Source organism: Lacerta agilis, chromosome 15, assembly GCF_009819535.1.
Source record: "Lacerta agilis isolate rLacAgi1 chromosome 15, rLacAgi1.pri, whole genome shotgun sequence".
Taxonomy (NCBI): Eukaryota; Metazoa; Chordata; class Lepidosauria; order Squamata; family Lacertidae; genus Lacerta; species Lacerta agilis.
In genome coordinates, this window is record NC_046326.1 from 22636710 (window position 1) to 22659075 (window position 22366).

Genomic DNA, 22366 nt, shown 5'->3' on the forward strand with positions numbered 1-22366 from the left:
AGACGTCCAGTGATCTACCAGTAGATCACGATCTACCTGTTGGACGTACCTGGTCTAAAGCAATATTGATGCTTTACACCCCCCTTTTCTTTCATTTTTAATCTTTGTCTTGGACTAGAGCTTATCCTGTCACAGTTTTAAATTACCGTATATACCCGAATATAAGCCGACCCGAATATAAACCAAGGCACCTAATTCTCCCACAAAAACCTGGGAAAGCTTATTGACTCGAGTATAAGCCGGTTCACCTTTGCCGCTGTGGAGGAGGAGGAGGAGGAACGAGCAGCCCAAAAGCAGCCCTTTGGGCTGCTCCTTCCTCTTCCTCCTTTGCCAAGTTTGCATTTATGCGAACAGTTCAGGAATGGAACAAGCTGCCTGGGGAGCTGTTCTTGTACGCTTCTTAAGGAATGGTTGACTGGGGAGAGCGGGTGGCGGCACGAGCGGAGAGAAAGGGCTTCTTTCTCACCGCCCCCACCGCCCGCCTCACTCAAGTATAAGCCGAGGGCAGCTTTTTCAGCACAAAAAATGTGCTGAAAAACTAGGCTTATACTCAAGTATATACGGTATGCCGAAAACATAAGGATCACCAGCTCTCTGCGGAGCAGGGTAGAATAGCCATGTGCAAAGAGCAGGGCTGCTCTCTTCAAATGCAATCGCTATACTGTCTGCAATAACTGAGCCACCAGAGAGCAGCAGTAGGAAGGTCTGGGCTTACCGTGGGCGAGGGCAAAAATAGCAAAACCAGGAGAAGTTAAATGAGGCGACTTGTGTACATCATAGAAATTAAGTAACTTTATGTAGGCTGTCTTCTTTTGCATACTGTTCTCATCCACTTGTTACCTGCCGTTTTTAATGCTTGATAAAATAAATATTTGCCTTCCGTTGGGAAACGCAAATAGGTCTATGGGCACACACTGAAGCCCCATCTCCTAGCTACGGGAAATCCTGTGTCAGGCATTGCCTAGTTAAAGGATGGAACTTGCTCCCGCAGGAGGCGGTGATGCCATACAGCTTAGATGGCTTTAAAAGAGGATTAGACAAAATCATGGATGAGAAGTCTAATGATGGCTACTAGCCATGCTGGCTAGGCTGTGACCCAATGGTCAGTGGTAGTAATGTTCCTGAATGCCAGTTGCTGGAAACCTCAGGAGCACAGAGTGCTCTTCTGCTTGGATCCTGCTTGTGGGTTTCCCACAGGCATCTGGGTGTCCATTGTGAGATCAGGATACTGGGCTACGAAGGGCCACTGTCTTTTCTTACACTCTCTTGTGCTTAATCACACCAGTGACATAATAAATCTTTTTGCCAGAGTTTTCCAGGACCATATACAGTGTCAGCAACAGAACTGCGACACCACTACAATGAATTCAGCTTGACTTTTGTGTTTTTAAATTTAAGATGAAATTTGGGGGGGTTTGACTACATAGAAAAGGCCACTGCATAATCCAGAATGTGGCAGCCAAACTGGGGACTGGGAGCGGCCGCTGAGACCACATAACACCGGTCCTGAAAGACCTACATGGCTCTCAGTACGTTTCTGAGCACAATTCAAAGTGTTGGTGCTGACCTTTAAAGCCCTAAATGGCCTCAGGCCAATATACCTGAAGGAGCATCTCCACACCCATCATTCAGCCCAAGATCTAGCATCGAGGGCCTTCTGGCAGTTCCCTCACTGGCAGAGGGCCTTCTCAGTAGTGGCGCCTGCCCTGTGGAACGCCCTCCCATCTGATGTCAAGGAAATAAACAACTATCCAACTTTTAGAAGACACCTGAAGGCAGCCCTGTTTAGGGAAGTTTTTAATGTCTGATGTTTTATCTTGTTTTTAATATTCTGTTGGGAGCCATCCAAAGTGGCTGGGGAAACTCAGCCAGATGGGTGGGGTATAAATAAATAAATAAATAAATAAATAAATAAATAAATATTATACCATCCAACTTTTTCAGACCCAGGACACACAGCTTCTGGGATGTGCTTCCAGGCAAGTCACATGATCTGTGCCTTGCTCTCACCCCCAAAATGTGCTTCTTTCGGGGTGAGAACACAGCACGAAAGTGCAGAACGCAAAGTGGCTGCCGCGATCTTGCACAAAAAAATTGGATGTCCTGTTTTTTCCTGGGCACTTGACAGGTATGCCTCTGTTAATTATACTATTCATCTTCAGCGCATTAAATGTTTATGATAGAAGATTTGCCTTTCTGCTCTATCCTCAGTCGCAGCCACACAAATAGACCACATTTCCATCATACAGGCACCCACACGGTCCCTCTCCCCTATCCCTGTGGGAATGTCTGAGGAATAACTTATTGGTCTTTGTGAAATTAACTTTTGAGATGAATATTTACCTCTTTGCTTTCATTTTTAAATTGTATTAATACTCATGGCAACCAAGAGAACCCAAGGCACAGCTTAAATAAAATATCAGAAAACGAAAGTGTGAAAAACGATGCTTGGCAGCACTTAATATCCTCTAAGTGTCACCCATTTTATTTGCCAGCCCTGCCTGGGATCCTGCTTCTTCTATATCAACAGGCAGAAATGGAAGGGGGAAATGAAGCAAGTATTGCATATGAGGGTTAGGACTGATTCTAAGACATGAATCCGGATGCCAGATAGGTTAGGTGCAGCACAGAGGCCCGGTTATGTAAGCTACGACAGGCACAACATCATGTTTGCTCTTGATGTACAGCCTTAGAAAATCTATGACCTTGTTTTGCCAAGGCTGACAGCCAACATATTAATCAGTGGTCATTAATTGCTATAGTATTCGCCTATGAATGTGAACTGGGAATGAGGCAGAAAATGCCACAATGTTCCTGAGAAAATCACATGTCTGCACAGTTAGTACTTCAAAAAGTTCTGGCCAGCCTCCCCAAAAGCATCTACTGTGGTCTGTGGATAGGGGAATGCTGGATATTAGGGTGTTTCATATTTATGCTATGGCCCAGTACCAAGCCAGTGTGGTGTAGTGGTTAAGAGCGGTAGACTCGTAATCTGGGGAACCGGGTTCGCGTCTCCGCTCCTCCACATGCAGCTGCTGGGTGACGTTGGGCTAGTAGTCACACTTATTTGAAGTCTCTCAGCCCCACTCACCTCACAGAGTGTTTGTTGTGGGGGAGGAAGGGAAAGGAGAATGTTAGCCGCTTTGAGACTCCTTTGGGTAGTGAAAAGCGGGATATCAAATCCAAACTCTTCAAGAGGGTTAAAAGAACATCACCTCTATCCCAGATACCGTTATTTCAGCTCCTGTGACATACACACCCACAATTTCTCTAGAGGTGGCCTCATAGCGTGAAGACTGAATGTGGACTGGTGAGAAACAGTGTTTCTTTCTACCCAAAATTTGTGAAACTGAGAGAACAATCCTATGTACAAGAAACTGGTGTTAGTTAAACCAGTGTAAAGTTACGCCAGATCCAAACCCTGTTCAGCAGTGAGGCTGCTGCTTTACTGACTAATGCTGCCAGGTGGAAAACAAGCCTAATCTGTGCTGGGTTGCCAGGCCACCTGACCAAGCTAAATGCATTTAGGATCACGTCCAAATTCTGCTCCCGCCACCCTGCCAATACATCCCTTTTGTGGACTTACACCAGCCTTGGCTCAGCCACCTTAAGCTTGGCTCAACCAGGGTGAGCAAGTTACTCCGGGGGATTTAGGGATGGGGACTTAGCACAGAACTACCCCTAATTCAAATAGAAACATATTTGTGAATTTATCAGGTCTAATTTCTGTTTCATTTAGAGTATTCCTTGCTGATTTCACTGATTCTACTCAGGAAAAATGAAGGGGAAAAAGCACTAAAGAGTAATTGCTTAGTAAAAGTACTACTAAAGGGTAATGAGGCACTGGCTGATAAGGAATGGAAAGATGCTAGCTTGCTTAGCTAGCAGCTTGCTTTATCTGGTTGCCTCGGCAACACAGGAGGAGGTTGCTCTTTACTATCTGTGGTTCTGCAACTGCTTCCATCTAAATACTGCAGCCAGGCAAAGGGTCAGCAATGGGCTTGTTCACATCTGAGCATTATTTAGCTGTTAATGCACTCACCCCTCCCCATTCGAATTAGACTGGAGTAGTCCACACTCATGCATACAGTATTGAGATTTGTACATGAGATGCAACTGGGGTCTTTCTCATTCCCATCAGTGGGTCTTCCTTCTTGCGTTTGTCCCTTTCTTCTGATTTGTTGATTATGCTGTGCTGATGGGGCATGCACATAGATAACTGTGCATGTACCATGATTATTATTATTATTATTGAAAATCTACCCAGGAAGTGCACAAAAGCAACAGTCAGCCATCTGTCTGTCTGTCTATCTATCTCTATCTATCTATCTATCTATCTAATCTCTCTATCTACATTCAGGAGCATGCCAGGAATACTTACCAGCACATCGGTATAACAAATAAAAGCAATTGTAAATTCTCAGCGCACACTTTTCAGATAAACTTGCTGCTCATAACCTGGTGTTGACTTTTAAATGTGGTTTGTGCAATTTCCTGGTTTTGTGCAAATCTGAGGGATCTGGGGGCGGGGGCGGGGAGAATGGCTTGGAAGATAAATGTAAGCTTAAGAAAGTAGTGGGTATGGCAAGGGGAGTAGCAGAAAGTGATGTTTGATCCACCCATCAAAAAACACAGAAACAAATTTTCTGTGGTCCCAAGTGGATTGGTTTGGAGCTTGTTTTCCTCCCAATTTATCCCTGCATTCATAACCCATCCATGTCAAGTGAGTTTCTTAAGGACACGAGATCTGCCTTGCTAAATCAGACCAGCAAGTCTGCTTGTTCACAGCAAAGTTCACAAGAGTAATAGAACTGCATCTGTATTCAATGATCATTTGAAATTAATGGACCTAAATTATTCATGTCTGTTAATTTCAGCAGGTCTACTCTTGAGGATGACTAACATTGGGTGCAATTCATGGCAGCTAGCAGTTGCAAGATGGTCCTCTGGAAAATGGCCAATGCTCCACCAGTAGACCACAGTCTAAGATCACCACATCCATTGGGTCTTTGGGCCCCTGAAATCACCTTTAATGTTTATAATAGCTGGATTAAACGTGGGCGCACAGTACATGCAATTAATCTTGTTAGGTTTTTAGAAGTTGTTTGCTCACCCTGAACCCGGATTATCTGTGTCATAACAACAAAATACACAAATTTCCCAGATACTTCCCATTTTGAAACTATTTCCCATTCTTTCAAGAGTCTGCATGGTGTAGTGGTTACAGTATCACACTAGGACAAAAGTTTCTGTTCTCTCTCAGCCATGAAGCTCACTGGGTGAAGCTTGGACTAGTAACTATCTCTCACCCTAATTTACCTCTTGGGGTTGCTGTGAGGATAACACATAGTAGGGTTTCACCTATTAAATGATCAGAGCAGCCTGATAAACTTGTGCTGTTAAGTAGGATAAATTATATTGATATAGGGATACCTAACCTGTGCCAGGTAACTAAAGACAGAGAAGGGGATTGTGGATTCAGAGAACAGTGATGGTGAAATATTGGAGGACCAGGTGATGGGAACTCTGCCACATTCCTATACTAGGGAGGTGCCCTTGGCCCTATTGTACTACATTGGCTATGTGTCAGGGAACTGTCCCCGGCTCAGCGCAGGGTGGTGGAAGGGCTTTTGGGATGCTATAAAGAGCCTCAGCCCCACCTGACCAGTAGCACCTCCTCATCCAGCAGAGGGAGCAGCGAGGTCTCCAGTGGGGAGGGGCATGCAGCTCAGGAACTGGAGGGCCGAGGCTCTGGGGATGTTGGAGAGACCCTGCACTCCTCTCACTCAGCGGACGAGGAGGGAGACACACTATTTCTGTTGCCCCAAGTACGCAAAGGGGTGAAACGAAAAGAGGGGAGGCGGAGATTTCATATACCGAAACTCTTATGTTGGGTTCAGAACCGGAAGGGGCCACTCCTGGATTCTGCAGACGGTTGATACAGACACGAACTCTTAAGCTCTTAAGCTCTGCACAATAAAACTGCTAAAGAAATGGCTGGAGTTTTGCCTGGTTTCTCATGAGTAACCATCCAAGGACCTTACACTACACTTCTGCAATATAGCTTGTATGTGACTTCCCTGGCTGTTCTGTGGGGTGGGTTTCCCCCCCCCCCCCACATTTAAAAAAGTGAGTGCAAGAGAATTTTTATTTTTCACTTGTCTGTAAAATATTTCCCAAGCAGCTCCCTTCTGAAGGAAGAGCTGGAAGAGAAAATGCCTTCTCTGCCACCCAGGCACTTAACTCATTTCGGAAATTTCCTCTAATGGTCCCTGTGCTGAGATTGTGGGTAACAGGGAGATGATGGATAGAAGTGGAATTTAGGAAGCAATTTCTAAATGCTTATTACAAAACGAGTTTACCCGTTGGGAGGTAGGAGCTGTCTGCCTCCTTCCCTGGCTCTGTGGCTCCTGGGAGTTCAGAACAAGTTTTAAATGTTTCTGCTTATTAGCTCTGTGCAGAGGGGAAATGAGAGCAATGGCTCCCTCATGGACATGGTGTTTGGTGCCTCACATGTTACTTGGCACATTTCCCATCTTTGCAAAGGAAAAGCCCCGGCAGTTGGGAGTTCAGCTAAAGGGAGATGCTTAGGATTGATTCACAACCATCCTTTTCGTCAACATCTGCTTGGCAAAACGCTCATCACTTGAAAACTGCGGCTGCACTTGATTTGTTAAAGGAAACTCGCAGTTATGGAAGGGAGAACACCCCAGATTTCACTGCCAGGGAAGCAGGCAGGCAAGATTGCCAGAAAACTCCCCAGGCCCAGATTAAGTAAGGCCCTCCTTTTTGCACAAGCATTTTGGGTGGAATTTGAGTCAGAGCAGCCAAATTTCCCGTCCCTTAGTGCCTTGTTCTGTTTAGTTGTTTGCTTGTTTGTTGTTAAATGTTGTGTTCAAATTATATTCACACTTTTGAACACCATGCCATAACCTTCTGAAGAAGAGGAGTTAAGAAATATTTTTTAAATAAAGTAAAAATCTGAGCAGAATGGTCATATACGATGGCTCCAAATGGCCTTGCATTTAGCCATAGGTGACAAGGAACTGCATGCACATGTTTAAGTGGGGTGATGGAGAAACAGGGGTGGTCCGTCCCATTTCACCACCTGAGGTGAAATGGGTATGTACTCTCTGCTGCCCACGACCCTGCTGGAATGCCTTGCCTGGCCCACTGTTTCTGCCACTGCCAGAACCCCATTCTCACTGAGTTTCAGTAAGGGTTTTGCAAGGCCTTCCCACTCAACTTCTCCACCCTTGGGGCATAGAAAATGATCAGCAGTATGGCATGCAGGAATGCCTCCCTCTTACTGAAACCTGGTGAGGGGGGCTGTTCCAGCAGCAGTGGAGTGGGTGGGGTTCTGCCTCTGTGCTTCCGCCACATGAGGCAGCTGCTTTCTCCCACCTAATGGGTGGGCCGGCTCTGTGGAGGAGGGAGAAAGCATATTGTCCATCCTTCCACCCAGTATAAAAATGTAGTGATTTTATGCAGCAGGGACAAATTCTCTCTGTTCCTCTATCTATCAGAACAACACACACAAATTATATTATGGGAAGCGTCTTGCAGAAGTGTGTATATTTTATAAAATGGCATGGGAAAATGTGTATATTAGGAGAAATTGGCACTGAAATGCAGAAGATTAAAAAAAAAACAAAAAAACAAAGCCACAAATTGCTGCAGAAATATGGAGAACTAAATTTAAGGCCAGAAAAAGCAGAAACAGGTCCATCCATTCCTAGGTACAAGTTATAAGATTTGTGTGTTCTTTCCGTGGGCAACTGGCTTCTCTACAGAAGGCTCCACTGACCAAGGCTACCAGAGCATGCATTTTCACAGAATAGGAGCAAAATATGTGCTGCTCAAAGACCTTTTGTACTTGCAAGCTGGTTCCCCTGTGATTAATGGTGTGTGCTATGAGCTGTGACCCAAGATGAAAGTACTATGCAGGTATGAGAGATCCACTGAGTGCTCAAAGGAAGGGCAACCTCTCCTCTCTTCGGAAAGCACCAGAGTGATACAAAAACCCAGGAAGCAAATGGCACCTCTTAATAACTGGGATCGTAATACACCCAACAATAAAAGATGCTGTTCCGAGTTGTACAGAGAGACTCTGATTTATTGCAGGCTACGAAGCAAAATGCACACATCGTGTGAGCAGGACACAGGGCTTGCGCAGATTCCTTTTGTTCTTCCTCTCGGTTTGTGCTCAGAAGAGTGTTTCCACAAGCAAGGCACAGCTTTGCTTTGCAAGAACGTTCCATCACTTTTTAATGTAGAAGAGAATGCAAAAACTGGGCATTGGTCATGTGACTGAGAACTCTGGCCAACAAGTTTTACATAGTGTTCACAGGACAGCCAATTTTCTGTGGTTTTTTAAATAATAATTTTTATTAAAGATAAAAACTAAAGAATCTTAGTTTACAAAAATAGGTGCATTCTCTCTTTTTTCAAGTTGTTTTTTTCCCTACGGATCTGTTCTGAGACATTAGTGTTGCATGCTGTATAAGGTTGGGAAGAAAAAAGGGGGAGGGGAGATGGTGCGTGGGGTGGGGTGGTAAAGCTTCTATTATTCTACATAGTGTATGTATGGAGTTTTGTGTTAGCATCACTTGTGTGGGTTCTCTTTCTATTTGCTTGTTATATTTCCTTGGTGGTGAGAGAGGTTGGGGTGGCCTAGGGTGTGGTTGGTTGTCTTTGGTTGGCTGTAGTGAGATTCGTTTATATGTGTGAGGGCATGGATTTTTGGATCAGGTTAGCCATATTGATTTGTATGCTCTCGGTGGATTCTTGTAATTGTCTTGTTGGGCTATGTATGTGATAAAGGAGGAGTTTGGATTTGATATTCCACTTTATCACTGCCCTGAGGAGTCTCAAAATGGCTGACAATCTCCTTTCCCTTCCTCCCCCACAACCAACACTCTGTGAGGTGAGTGGGGCTGAGAGACTTCAGAGAAGTGTGACTAGCCCAAGGCATAGTTGTCAACTTTTCCCTTTTCAGGCGAGGAATCCTATTCGGAATAAGGGAATTTCCCTTAAAAAAGGGAAAAGGTGACAGCTATGGCCCATGGTCACCCAGCAGCTGTATGTGGAGGAGCGGAGACGCGAACCCGGTTCACCAGATTACGAGCCTACCGCTCTTAACCACTTCACCACACTGGGTCTCCAGGGGAACCGTACTGGAGTGAAGGCGTTGTCTTCTATTTGTCCCCATGTCATTTTCAGTTTGTTGGTTAGCTTTTCTAGTAAGGCTGTTTCCCATACAACTTGATACCATTGGTCCATGTTTACCCCTAGCAGGTCTCTCCAGTGTCTGGCTATGACGCTTCTGGCTGCTGAGAGTAGGTGGGTTTTGAGCGCTTTATAATGTGAGTGGGCGTTATTATCTTGGAAGATGTTCAGTAGGGCCAGTTCTGGGGTGACTTCTAATACCTGCTTAGTTATTTTGCATATTTCTTGTATGACTGATGTCCAGAAGAGTTGGATTTGGGGACATTCCCACCACATGTGGAGGTATGTGCCTGTGGAGGTGCAGCCTCTCCAGCATTTTGGTGATGCTCCTGGGCATATCAGCACTAGTTTCCGTGGTGTTAGGTACCACCTGTAAGTGATCAATATATAGCTAAAGGCCTTTTACAATGGACAACAGGGAATAAAAGGAAACTTTCATCTAAAATCATACAACGTAAACTGTAGCAGTTTACAGCATAAAAAGAAATTTACGACATTAAAATTTAAGATTGGAATGCATTCAGGTAGCTGAAACAAAGCTTATTGGCTGCCAGGTAGCCAAATTTCATGCTTTAAGCATGGTCTGTGTGAACCTGTTTAGCGCTGTGAGGATTTTCCTCAGTTTGGGAGGAATGGGTATGCTGTGGTGGGGGTATTTTCAATTATGTCTCTAATTTTCTGTTTTAAAAACAACATTCAAAATAGCTGGGTGGGTGAAGAAAGTGCCTCTTTAAAGGACATTTTTTTACATACAAGACTGAAAGCAGCTCTTGACCCAGTTAGTTTTTAAAAACATATATACTGTAGTTTATGGAAGACTTCACTTTTTTCTTTTTCTTTTTACATTGAAACAGTTCGGAGTTACTGTTCTTCTCCCCTGCCCCTCTTTTTAGTCTCCCTCCTCAAATCATTAACCCCTTTTGGCATTGACTTGTTCTCTCAATAACAGCTGTAGTAAATTGCAGGTGGGTCCCCACCCATACATTTAAAGCACATCCAATTCCTATTGAAAGCACAAGGCTTCCCTCAAAGAATTCTGGGAACCATAGTTTGTTAACTCTAGTGGGAATCATCGGATTGTGATGGGAAAACTTCAGTTAGCTGGATTCTTTTGGGGGGTTATAATGTGCTTTAAATGCGCACTGAATGCATTTTAAATGTATGGAGTGGATCTGCCTATATGCGGAGGGGCAGGGGAGCTCCTCACAGAGACAGTGCTCACTATAATGAGAGTTCAGTACTACTGTCAGTGTTTGGTGCCACAGTGGCTTTGCTGCTGATTTGCACATGCAAATATATGTCAGGAAGCCCCCACTGTTTTTGCTGCTGTCTTTCTTTCCTTCTCCTTAAGTAATGGGAAGTTCAGAGCTGCCTTTCATGGCGCACTCTCCGTAAGAGACATGAGCACGCTGGAAAAAAACTTACTTGGCATTCATAATTAGTGAAAGCAGAATCAGTGTAGCCTCCAGAGTCCACGAAGACACGTCTCTGTTTCAGTTACCCAAAACTACCAGCTCTAAGGTAATTGCATTTTAGATCCAGTCTGTGCTTTGATTTCTCAGAAACCATGTGCATTCCATATGGCTGCCCAGGCAAATAGGTGTAGAAGGTTTCTTGCCCAGATTAGCTAGCTATTTAATCACATAGTGGTTGTTTTCATAAATTAGGGATGTAGGGTGGGTCTTGTCTAAAACAATCTAGATCTCTAAAGGGAAGTGTTGGTCCCATCCCATTGCTGGCAGGTTAAAACTAGCCATTTGAAGAGCACGAGAAACTGTTTTCTTGTGAGATAACTACTGCTTAAAATGCTGAAAGCAAGCTTTTGAGACATGCAGGGCTCATAATAATAATAATAATAATAATAATAATAATAATAATAATAATAATGTGGTAATATTTATACCCCGCCCATCTGGTTTCCCCAGCCACTCTGGATGGCTTACAGCTGAAAGCAAGCTTTTGAGACATGCAGGACTCAATAATAATAATAATATTTATACCCTGCCCAATCTGGTTTCCCCAGCCACTCTGGGTGGCTTACAGCATATCTAAAAACAGAATAAAAACATTTGTCAGGTACAGTAAATGCTCAGAAAAGAAGATATGGCTGTCCCAGGCAGCAGTCTTAACCGCCCATGTTTCTGGACTCTTTTGTCTCAATATAGAACGAACTTGCTCTGTCTTGGTGCTGGAAAATCTGCAACTATCGTTAAAGAGCACAATCCAGTACTGTAACGTTTCCCCCCCTCTCCTGCCTATTTCAGCTGACAAAGACTCCAGTATGATTCACAAGCTGGTTGCATTCAGTGTTTTAAATGCTAGTTGCTTCAAATCAAAGTGCTGTGTGCCCTGCTCTGTGGGACCAGTGCTTACAAGCAAGACTTTGATTTAGCTTTATACTTTAAAGAATAAATAAATTACTAATCTTTGCGGTAGCACCAGTCTTTCCCCCCTTAAAGAACAAGAACTCTCCCCGCTCCTTCAGTGCTTGTCATTGGTATTTTTCACGCCTTATCATGAGGAAGGCTGTACTGTCTCTCTTGTTACACAGCTCCTGGATTTCAAAGAGCATCAGACAGGTGTCCAGTGTCCTCTATCCAAAATTAAAAAGTGACACCGAATGTTATGGCATAAGTAAGTGTTGCCTAGTAATGACAAAATCTGCTTAGAAAACTTCTAGTAGCAAGAACACCTTGTACTGTTTTGGGAATAAGAATCAAAGCAAGAAATGGAAGAATCCACTTGGGGGGCAGGGGAGGCATGCTGCTGCCCTATTAATTTATTCTTTCATTTAATTTTTCATTGATACCCTGTATTTCCGCTTGCTAGAAGTCCTCAAACCATCTTTTCATTAAAATGATAAAATAAAAAGATTACATATTCACCATAAAAACACGATACTTTTGTTATGTACCCACCCGTCCAATGATTGCAGCAAATTTTGGGTTGCTGTGATTCACTGCTTATTTCTAAGGCTGTATCCTCAATAGGGATCTAGATATGTTTCAGAGCCATTTAACTCTCCCAACTCCCAACCAAGGAACCTGGGAAGTGGGTGTTCCATGAAAAGATTGACCGATTTTTCACAAGAACTCCTAGCATTCTCTCAAAACCACAATTTATTTCTTGTACTTTTGACACTTAAGAACATAAGCAGAGCCTGCTGGATCAGGCCATTGGCCCATCTAGTCCAGCGTTCTGTTCTCGCTGTGGCCAACCAGATGCTTGGCGGAAACCCAGAAGCAGGACTTGCAAGCATTACTGCCTCCTGCCATGGGGGCAGAGCAAAGCCATCGTGGCTAGGAGTCACTTGCAAGTGGTGAATGTCATACCAGTGCTGTCAAGTATCCCGTTTTCCCCGGGAATCTCCCTTATTTCAAGCAGTTTCCCGCTGCTATCCCTTATTTTTTATATCCCTTTAATTTCCCGTTTTTTCAAAGGAAGCAGCTCCTCTCCCTCCCCCTGCTGGCCAGGGACTGGGAAGACCTCGCCTCCTTGCAGCCTCAAAGCAAGCGGGAGCCATTTCCCACACTTACAGGCGTCGTAGCCCATGGGCAGCATTTCCAAAATACAGTAAGCCTACTGCGTGCGTTCACACCAGTACCGCCCACTTTTGCTTCTGGCTCCACCCACCACTGCCATGTGACTGTCCCCTGGATAGGTGAGGCTGCTGATCCCTTATTTTCAAATCCGAAACTTGACAGCTATGATGTCATACAAAACCCAGTGTGCAAATGAGAAGCTGGGGACTTGCAACATCAGTGTGAGGGGCACAGACCCAAACTGTGCTCGCAGTATAAAAATACCCACAACTTAGTAATTTCCACACAAAACTTTCTTTCCCCTCCATGTCTTTTAGGACTGCATTCAAAGACCCATGGTGGAAGCTACAGTGGAACCTCGTGTTACGTACCACCCTCCTTACGAATGCTTTTGGGTTACGAGCTCTGCTAACCCAGAACTAAATGCCCCTTGTTGCGAACTTTGCCTCAGGATGCGAATGGAAGTCGCACGCTGGCGGCGCAGCAGCAGCGGAAGCTGCCATTAGCAAAAGCGCGCCTCATGTTCAGAACGGTTTCAGGTTACAAATGGACCTCCAGAACGAATTAAGTTCGTAACCGGAGGTACCACTGTACTGTTTTGACGTGCTCTTGGAGGACCAAATCCACCTCCAACCTCTGCAGATCTGTTTGTTCTGTTAGAGTTTTCAAATTGCCTATGTGCAGAAATTCAGCTGTCTATCTTCAAGCAATTACCAGTTGGCAGAAAGCCCAGATCTGCTCTCTCTCTAGACCCTTAGCAACGACCTGTGATTGGTCAATGAGTTCCTAAAGAGTGAGCTCTGTGTGAGAGCTTGTGTGGTTATTGTGGTGGTTAGTGTGTGTTAGGTGTAAGTGGTCAGTGTAGAGAGAGAGACAGTGAGGAAAGATTTTATGTTTTCTTTCTTTTATTTTGTAAAGTCTGTAAATAGTAACTTATGGATACTAGTTGTTTCAATAAATACTGTATATAGTTATCCAGTGAGTTGCTGAGTTCCTGCGTTGTGCTGTCCAGTTAATTACACAACAGCCAGAAGCTTCCAGAAAAGTCTGCGGTTAACTCTGCTGTGTCCAGGAATACGTTATACTCCTGACACTAAATGTGCTGGCCCCAAGGGTTTGTCCATGAAGCGAGGTCCAAGTCCAGTCCTGGGTCTAGGGGTCCAAAGGAGGTCAATCCGGCGGGGAGCAAGGCAGGGAGCAGGTCAAGGTCCAAGGCAGGTTCAGGCACAAGGTTGCAGGTTGAGCACACGCTTGCAACTAAGTTGCTCACGCAACTTGGGCTGGGTCTGGCTGGCTTTTATCTGGCCCTATGCTTAGGGCGGTCCCGATCCTCCGGAGACTCGCCTCTCCTCCGGGCCTGGAGGCGAGCACTCCTCCTGCAGACACTTAACTCCCTTCGCCTCTCTGCCCTGAGCCTCTGTAGCTCAGGAGAGGCTGGTGGGTTACTGGACCCAGGGGATGCCTCAGCTTCCTCTGAAGAGGCTGGGAGTGGAGCACCTGCAGGCAATGGGTCCTCCCTCCCATCAGGAGCCAGAGCAGACTCTGCTGATGCCTGCACCTGGGGATCCAGCACAGGTGGGGATCCTTCAGGCTCAAGCCCTGGCCCCGGCTCAGCTGGTTCTGGAGGCGGGGAATCCTGTGCAGGCTGGGATCCCTCAGGTTCAGCATCAGAGTCTGACTCCCAGGCCATCACACCATCCCCCCTCCCAGGCCTCCCCCTCAACCGAGGGGCCGGACCAGGCTTGCTGGGGTAAGCTGCATGGAAATCACGGAGGCAGGCAGGTGCGTGGACGTTTCCCGCTGGTTCCCATGAACGATCCTCAGGCCCATACCCCTTCCAGTCGATGAGGTATTGGAGCTTCCCCCTGCGGTATCGTGAGTCGAGAATGCGCTCCACCTCATACTCAGGCTCCCCCTCAACCAAAACTGGCTGCGGTCGTGGATTGTCCGGGTGGAACTCGTCGGGCGGGGCGACTGGACTAAGTAGGGACCGGTGGAATACTGGGTGAACCTTGAGCGATGGAGGTAACTGGAGGCGAAACGCCACCGGCGACACCTGCGCAGTGATGGTGAATGGGCCGGCAAACCGTGCATCCAGCTTTCGTGAGGGCCGAGAAGGATGCAGGTGACGGGTAGAGAGCCACACCCGATCGCCAACATGGAGTTCTGGCCCCTCCTGACGATGTCGGTCAGCCTGGGCCTTGTATGCGTCCTTGGCCTGGCGCAGTTGCTCCATCAATAATTGTTGCTGGGACTGAAGCTCCTGAAGCCAGTCTGTCACTGCGGGGACCGCGGAAGCTGGCAGCACGTCCGGGAACAAACGTGGATGGTAGCCGTAGGAGGCCTGGAACGGGGTCTGCTGGGTGGAGGCGTTCATTGCATTGTTGTAGGCGAACTCCGCCAATGGCAAGTGATCGACCCAGTCATCCTGCTGAAAGCTGCAGTAACACCGGAGGTACTGCTCCAGCACCGCATTTGCCCTTTCCGTCTGGCCATCGGTCTGCGGGTGGTGGGCCGAAGATAGACAGACCTCCGTCCCAAGGGTCTGGTGCAGGGCTCGCCAGAAGTGGGATGTGAACTGGACGCCGCGGTCAGAAACCACACGCTCGGGCAGGCCATGCAGGCGGAAGATGTGCTGCAAGTACAGCTGAGCCGTTTCCTTAGCTGTGGGTATGGACGGGCAGGGGACACAGTGCACCATCTTAGTGAAATGGTCCGTGAAAACCAGGAGGCAGGTACAGTGACGAGATGGGGGCAAGTCCACCACAAAGTCCAGCGAGACCGTGTGCCAGGGACGCGGTGGGACTGGTAATGGCTGGAGCAGACCGGGGGGTCGCCCGGTAGGACCCTTGGCCCGCCGGCAGACGTCGCAACCAGCAACATAGCGTGCCACATCAGCCTTCAGGCGGGGCCACCAGAACTCCCGGCTTACCAGATGGGTGGTCCGGTATCGCCCAAAGTGCCCTGCTGCTGGGGCATCGTGGGACATCTGGAGAACCTCAGCCCGCAATGGTCCTGGTGGGATGTATAGACGACCCTGGTGCAGCAGTAGGCCCTGGTGCAGGGCCAGCCCCGGATATCGAGAGCATGACCCGTCAGACAGTTCCCGGAGCCGTTCCTGTGCCCAAGCATCGACCCGTTGCTGTTCTCGCACCCGAGCCTGCAGCGGCTTGGCCTCCTGAGTGGCCAGGAATGCGGCTGGTGGTAAGATAGTCGTCGGTACTGCCTGCTGTACAGTGTCTGCGACGTCCTCAGGTTTCCGGGACAGGGCATCCGCTTTCCGGTTTTGGGAGCTTGGGATGTAGCGGATCCGGAACTGGAACCGGGAGAAAAACAGCGCCCACCGGATCTGCCTTTGGTTCAACTTGCGGGTGGTCTGGAGGTACTCCAGATTCCGGTGGTCCGTTCTCACTTCCACCGGGTGTCGTGCCCCCTCCAGATGATGGCGCCAGACCTCAAAGGCCACCTTGATGGCCAGTAGTTCCCGCTCCCACACGGTATAGTTACGCTCCGCCGGAAGGAGCTGCCGGGAGTAGTAAGCGCAGGGTAACAGTGGCGCATCGGGTCCGTGTTGCTGAGACAGGATGGCACCGAGAGCCGTACTGGAGGCATCAGTCTCCACCACGAAGGGACGAGAGGGATCAGGGTGCTGTAAAATCGGCGCCCTCTGGAAACAGGCTTTCAACCCCTGAAATGCCACTTCAGCCTCCTCATCCCAGGAGAAGGGCGTCTTGGGGCGCAGCAGTCGGGTTAATGGGGTGGTGCGATGAGCATAATCTGCAATGAAGGTCCGGTAATAGTTGGCGAACCCTAGGAACCGCTGTAAGTCCTTGCGGTTCCGGGGCGCTGCCCACTCTCGAACCGCAGCCACCTTCCCAGGGTCCATCTGCACCCCGTCAGGGGAGAGTCGGTGTCCAAGGAAGTCCACTGACCGCTGGTGGAACTCGCACTTGCTGAGCTTGGCGTACAGGCGGTGCTCCCGCAAGCGCTGCAACACGGACCGAACATGACTCTCGTGATGGGCTGGGTCACGGGAATAAATCAGAATATCATCTAGGTACACCACCACGTATTTGTCTAGCAAGTCCTGGAACACGTGGTTGATGTACCGTTGAAACACGGCGGGCGCGTTGCATAATCCGAACGGCATAACCAGGTATTCAAACTGCCCATACCGGGTCCCGAATGCAGTCTTCCACTCGTCCCCAGCACGGATCCGAATCAAGTTGTAGGCCCCTCGGAGGTCCAGTTTGGTGAACATCTGCGCCCCCTGCACCCGCTCCAGCAATTCTGCAATAAGGGGCAAGGGGTACCGGTCTGGGATGGTGATCTTATTCAGGGCCCGGTAGTCATGGCAGAGGCGAAGCTCCCCACACTTCTTCTTAACGAAGAGTACAGGAGCGGCAGTGGGTGAGGTAGAGGGTCTAATGAACCCACGTTCCAGGTTCTTGCGAAGGAAGTCCTGCAAGGCTTCACGCTCTGGCTCCGAAAGAGAATATAGGCGGCTCACAGGCAGGGGCGCCCCAGGCTGTAGGTCTATGCCGCAGTCGAAGGACCGATGAGGCGGCAGCTTGTCTGCTCCCTGTTCCTCGAACACGTCTAAATAGTCCTGGTACACGGCAGGGAGCGTTGACACAGCCTGCCCCATGGGGGCAGCTGCTACTAACTCGGACTGAGCACGGGAACCCGGGTCTGGGAAGCGTACAGTCCGATTGACCCAGTCGATCTGAACATTGTGTGACTCCAGCCAGTCCATCCCAAGCACCAGGGGAAACCGGGGCATGGTGGCAATGTCCAGGGTTCGCACCTCCCGGTGCTGCTGGTAGCACAGGACCAAGGGCTGGGTCTCCCGAGTAACAGCGCCCGAGCGTAGGAGCCGTCCGTCAATTGCCTCCACCTGTACTGGTTCCGGCTTGTTCTGAAGCGGCACCTGATGCTGAGTGGCGAAGGCAGAGTCCATATAGGAGCGGGTTGCCCCCGAATCCACCAGAGCGTGGGTGAGAATCCAGGGCCCACCGGGGGGGTATAGACGCACCGGTATCATGAGGTGTTGCAATTCCACTGGTGAGGGCCCATCATGCAATGCTTGGGTCCCCAGGTAGCCTGGGCCATCGGCTACTGGGGTTGGCAGTTTTCCCTGCGGCTGGCGTTTCTCAGGGCAGGTTCGGGCGTAGTGTCCACTCCCACCGCAGTAGAGACACAGGTTCCCCTCCCGACGCCGAGTCTTTTCCGAGGGGGAGAGGCGAGGCCGCGCTGCCCCGAGCTGCATCGGCTCCTCCAATGACTCAGCTCTGGCCACGGAACTGCAGGGAAGCACCGGCGCCGGGAGCCCGGAGTGCCGGCGGCCCCGGGTCTGGCGACGGTCCTCCAACCGATCGTCTATCTGCAGACTCCGTTGGATGAGGGCATCCAGTGTGGCAGGGCGATCCAACGTGGCCAGCTGATCCAGTATCTCGTCTGAAAGTCCCTCGAGATACTGGTCCCGCAGGGCAGAGTCGTTCCAGGTCAAGTCCTGCGCCAGCAGCCGAAATTCCGTGGCGTAGGTGGCCACTGTGGACTTGCCCTGTTTCAACCGCCGAATTGCCCGATTGGCTTGACTCCCCTTCTGAGGGTTGGCGAACGTGGTTTCCAGATGATTGCAAAACCCCGTATAGTCTGTCAGCAAGGGGGAGTCTTGCCGGAGCAGCGGCAACGCCCACTTGGCCGCCTGGTCCTTCAGCAAGCTGATCAGGAAGTGCACCTTGGTGCGGTCGTCAGGGAAATCCCGAGCTCGCCCCTGAATATACAGCTTGGCCTGGGCGAGAAACATGGGAAAGCTGGCTGGGGACCCATCAAATTTCTCTGGCAGGGCCACTGGGTACTTGCCAGGAGCTGGGGCGGCGGCCCCAGGAGCCGGTAGGGCATCCAAATGCTGCTGAAGCGCCGTAACCGCATTGCTTAGCTGCTGCACGGTGTGGGTCAAGGCCTGGTTCTCCTGGGCCAATGCCACTAGCGCAGCCGCCTGGTCAGCCATGGCTACTAGTTCCTCCCGAACGCACCCCAGCGAAGGGGGAGTGCGGGTGTGGCGTGAGCAAACTGTGCTGGCCCCAAGGGTTTGTCCATGAAGCGAGGTCCAAGTCCAGTCCTGGGTCTAGGGGTCCAAAGGAGGTCAATCCGGCGGGGAGCAAGGCAGGGAGCAGGTCAAGGTCCAAGGCAGGTTCAGGCACAAGGTTGCAGGTTGAGCACACGCTTGCAACTAAGTTGCTCACGCAACTTGGGCTGGGTCTGGCTGGCTTTTATCTGGCCCTATGCTTAGGGCGGTCCCGATCCTCCGGAGACTCGCCTCTCCTCCGGGCCTGGAGGCGAGCACTCCTCCTGCAGACACTTAACTCCCTTCGCCTCTCTGCCCTGAGCCTCTGTAGCTCAGGAGAGGCTGGTGGGTTACTGGACCCAGGGGATGCCTCAGCTTCCTCTGAAGAGGCTGGGAGTGGAGCACCTGCAGGCAATGGGTCCTCCCTCCCATCAGGAGCCAGAGCAGACTCTGCTGATGCCTGCACCTGGGGATCCAGCACAGGTGGGGATCCTTCAGGCTCAAGCCCTGGCCCCGGCTCAGCTGGTTCTGGAGGCGGGGAATCCTGTGCAGGCTGGGATCCCTCAGGTTCAGCATCAGAGTCTGACTCCCAGGCCATCACACTAAATCTTAAGATGTTCAGCGTACACTGCAAGGCTGGATTCCTTAGGAGTTCCTACCTGCTCGTGAAATGCATCTAGTTCTATTGTTTTCGACATTTGGCTCTCCAGGAGCCCTCCTTACAAACTCCAGACTTCATATTCAGATGCCCGGTTCTGTTCATCGTAATGAGCGTTCCGCGAATAAACATTGGTCAGGAGCAAGTGACACAGGTGGCCGCTGACCACAGAGAGGCAATTAGGAAAGCAAAAAGAGCATCTGCAAGGAGCAAGAGTGCACCAGCTGCTAAACAGCGTGTGTTGGGGCCCCACAAGGGTTAGGTTTGATGACATAAAATTATGTACTCGCAGCTCCTTACAAGGAGGAAATTGCTCAACTGAATTTTTGTGAAGCACTAAGATAATGCATACTACTCTCTTTCCCCTTACTTGAGTCAACCCAGTCACAAAGGGAGTCTGAGTATGCAAATATTATCTCCTTACGTACTTGCCTTCCATTGAGTGACAGAATAATGTATTTGTCTGCGAAAGAGTTTCATCTGTGCTAGCAGATCTGTGATGGACTACAACTAACCTAGGCTGCAGCTATCAAGGGAGAACCGTGGCTGTGGATCTCTTGAGTTTTTCAGCATCTTTGTATTTGTTTCTTTCACTACCATCTGAAGTTATGCTTGGAAGAGATCCATTTCTCTTTTGCACTGCTTTATAATATCTAGGGCTTTTGTCGTGACGTTTCCCACTGTCCTGTCTTATGTGCTTAGATGTCTTTGCATGTCACCTGCCCGTCTTTCTGAACCTGAAATGCTGTCATCAAAGCATGTCATTTTGGAAGCAGCCCTTCACCCTGAAATCTCTCTTTCTGTCTTTCACACTCACATTATTTGGACACTTCTGCAGGAATATGTGCTGTGTACGTACGCAATAAAGGCCCCTCAGGCTCACTGAAACTCTTTTGCCTCCCCTGCAGCCCCTCGGACATTTTGCCCCTCAAGGACCTCCAAATTTGTCTTTAATTTTGTGTTAGACAAAACTCGGTCAATTTCACCGTGTGCAAATCTCATCCAGGAATTTCCCAGCTCATCTTCTGGCTTTCCTCTAGATTCCCAGGAGTTGGAGACTTTGATTTTGCTTTTCCCCTTTAGGTTGCTTCAAATTTCAAAAAGGAAAGCCATTTAGTGCTGCAGCCTGTTAGCTTCTCCTTGGCTTCTGCCTGCCCCCCTTCTCCTACTTCCCTTGACTTCAGACAAGGCACAAAAAAAACTATTTAGCGACAGCTGAAGGCCTATGCTGGAGGTCACCTACTTTCCCCTCCTTCTGCAGGGTGGGACATCTGGCCTGAAAGGGGGAGATGGAGGGATAGCGCAGCCAACCGCCTGGTAGGAAAGGTTTGTTTTCATTCCTCCTCTGTCATGTGCCGCAGTGTGGCTGATCGGAGCAGCACATTTGGTAACAGAGCCCTTGTCCCTTGAGGTTAAGAGTACGGTTACACTTGCAGCAGCAGCAGCAGCTGCCTGAGCGTATCAGCAACAGGGGGGAAAACAAATCCCCCCTCCCACCTCTTCTCCTCCTTTGCCAGTTTTATCATATATCACTGCTTCCTTCCTTCCTTCCTTCCTTCCTTCCTTCCTTCCTTCCTTCCTTCCTTCCTTCCTTCCTTCCTTCCTTCCTCCCCTGCTCTCTCTTTCTCTTTCTCTTTTCTCTGACCTCCTCGCAGCTTCCCACTTGGTCACTCCAGAGTGCACACAGCGGAGAGTTTTGTCAGCCCAGCTCCAGAGGAGAATCCTTCAGCCACTCAGCAAAAGAGAGCCAAGCAAGGACCGCTGGAAGCCAGAGCAGAGTAGAGCGGAGGGAAGCTGGTTGGTGCCAGCTCAGCTTCCATGTGTGCCTGCCCACCGATGCTAAACCGGCTGCTGCAGCTCTGAAGGAGGCTGACTGAGCATGCGGGACAAAGTTGCTCTCGGGAGTTGAAGGACTTGGGCTAGGAAGTCAAGAGCAACTTGCAGCGAGCTGGCTCCCTCCGGGCTCCTGTTAAATGAAACCACCTGAGGAACATGAGATTTCCTACTGGAGAGGGAGGGAGGATGCCAAGCCCGGTAAGGAGGAAGAAAGGCGCATTTTAAGCCTTCAGTGTTGTTTGCATTGAGTGGGGTTGGGGGGGGGGAGAGAGAAGGAGAGAGTGTCAAGAGTAAATGAGGGAGGGAGGAGAACTGATACGGGCACCTAATGCCAGCTGCAAAGATGACCGAGACCCTTCAGCTCCCGGCACTGCAAGTCCCAGAGCAGCAGGTGGCAGAGTGCGGCCACGCCTGGTCCAGCTCGTCCACACCGACCCTGCGCCGAAGGCGGTTCAGGATGAGGCGTGCAAGAAATGTCCAGGATCCGAATCTAGAGACTGTGCCCTCCAGCAAGGAGTTCCTACAGCTCCCCTCCATTGAAATCACCCCTTCCAGCGATGAGGACACCCCTTGGTCTAACTGTTCCACGCCCAGCGCCTCTCCACGGCGCAAGCGCTTCCTTCTCCGCAAGTGGTTGAATGTGAGGGAGAAGAAGGAATGCAGTGAGAGCAGGTATGTTGCCTCCTTTCCCCTCTTCCCTTTCCATCTTTCCATCTATGAAGAAGAATCCTTCAAGAACTTGGGACATGGGCCTTTCCATTATTTGACGTGGCCCATGTTCCACGATGTCTCCCTCTACTGGCTTGAAGTGGCATGTAGATTTGATACCTGTTTGGCATGGTTTTCTTAGTCTTTTATCTCAGACAGCAAACGTTGGTGCAACGGAATGCTAAACAAAACACGTGGAGCAGTTTACAAATTGGGGGTTCTTTGTAGTGCTTAGATGGGCTAATGATGGGCTTGTTTTCACCATGATGCTGATACCCTCATATTTAAACCATAGCCATGTGTTAAGTGTGTGTGTGATTCAGA

At 49.2% G+C, this 22366-nt stretch overlaps 1 protein-coding gene across 8 annotated transcripts in view; it reads left to right on the forward strand.

The window, feature by feature from the left end:
* Window positions 1-22366, forward strand: part of GRAMD1B (GRAM domain containing 1B) — a 212195-nt gene that overhangs the window by 47563 nt on the left and 142266 nt on the right. For 6 of the 8 annotated variants that reach the window (XM_033172634.1, XM_033172636.1, XM_033172637.1 and 3 more), the window contains exon 1: window positions 21596-22006. The exons of the other annotated variants lie outside the window; for them this stretch is intronic. In XM_033172634.1, coding sequence (XP_033028525.1) covers window positions 21663-22006 — 344 coding nt within the window. In that variant the 5' untranslated portion in view covers window positions 21596-21662. Of the gene's footprint in view, window positions 1-21595; window positions 22007-22366 lie in introns of those variants that run through there. 8 annotated transcript variants of the gene reach the window in all.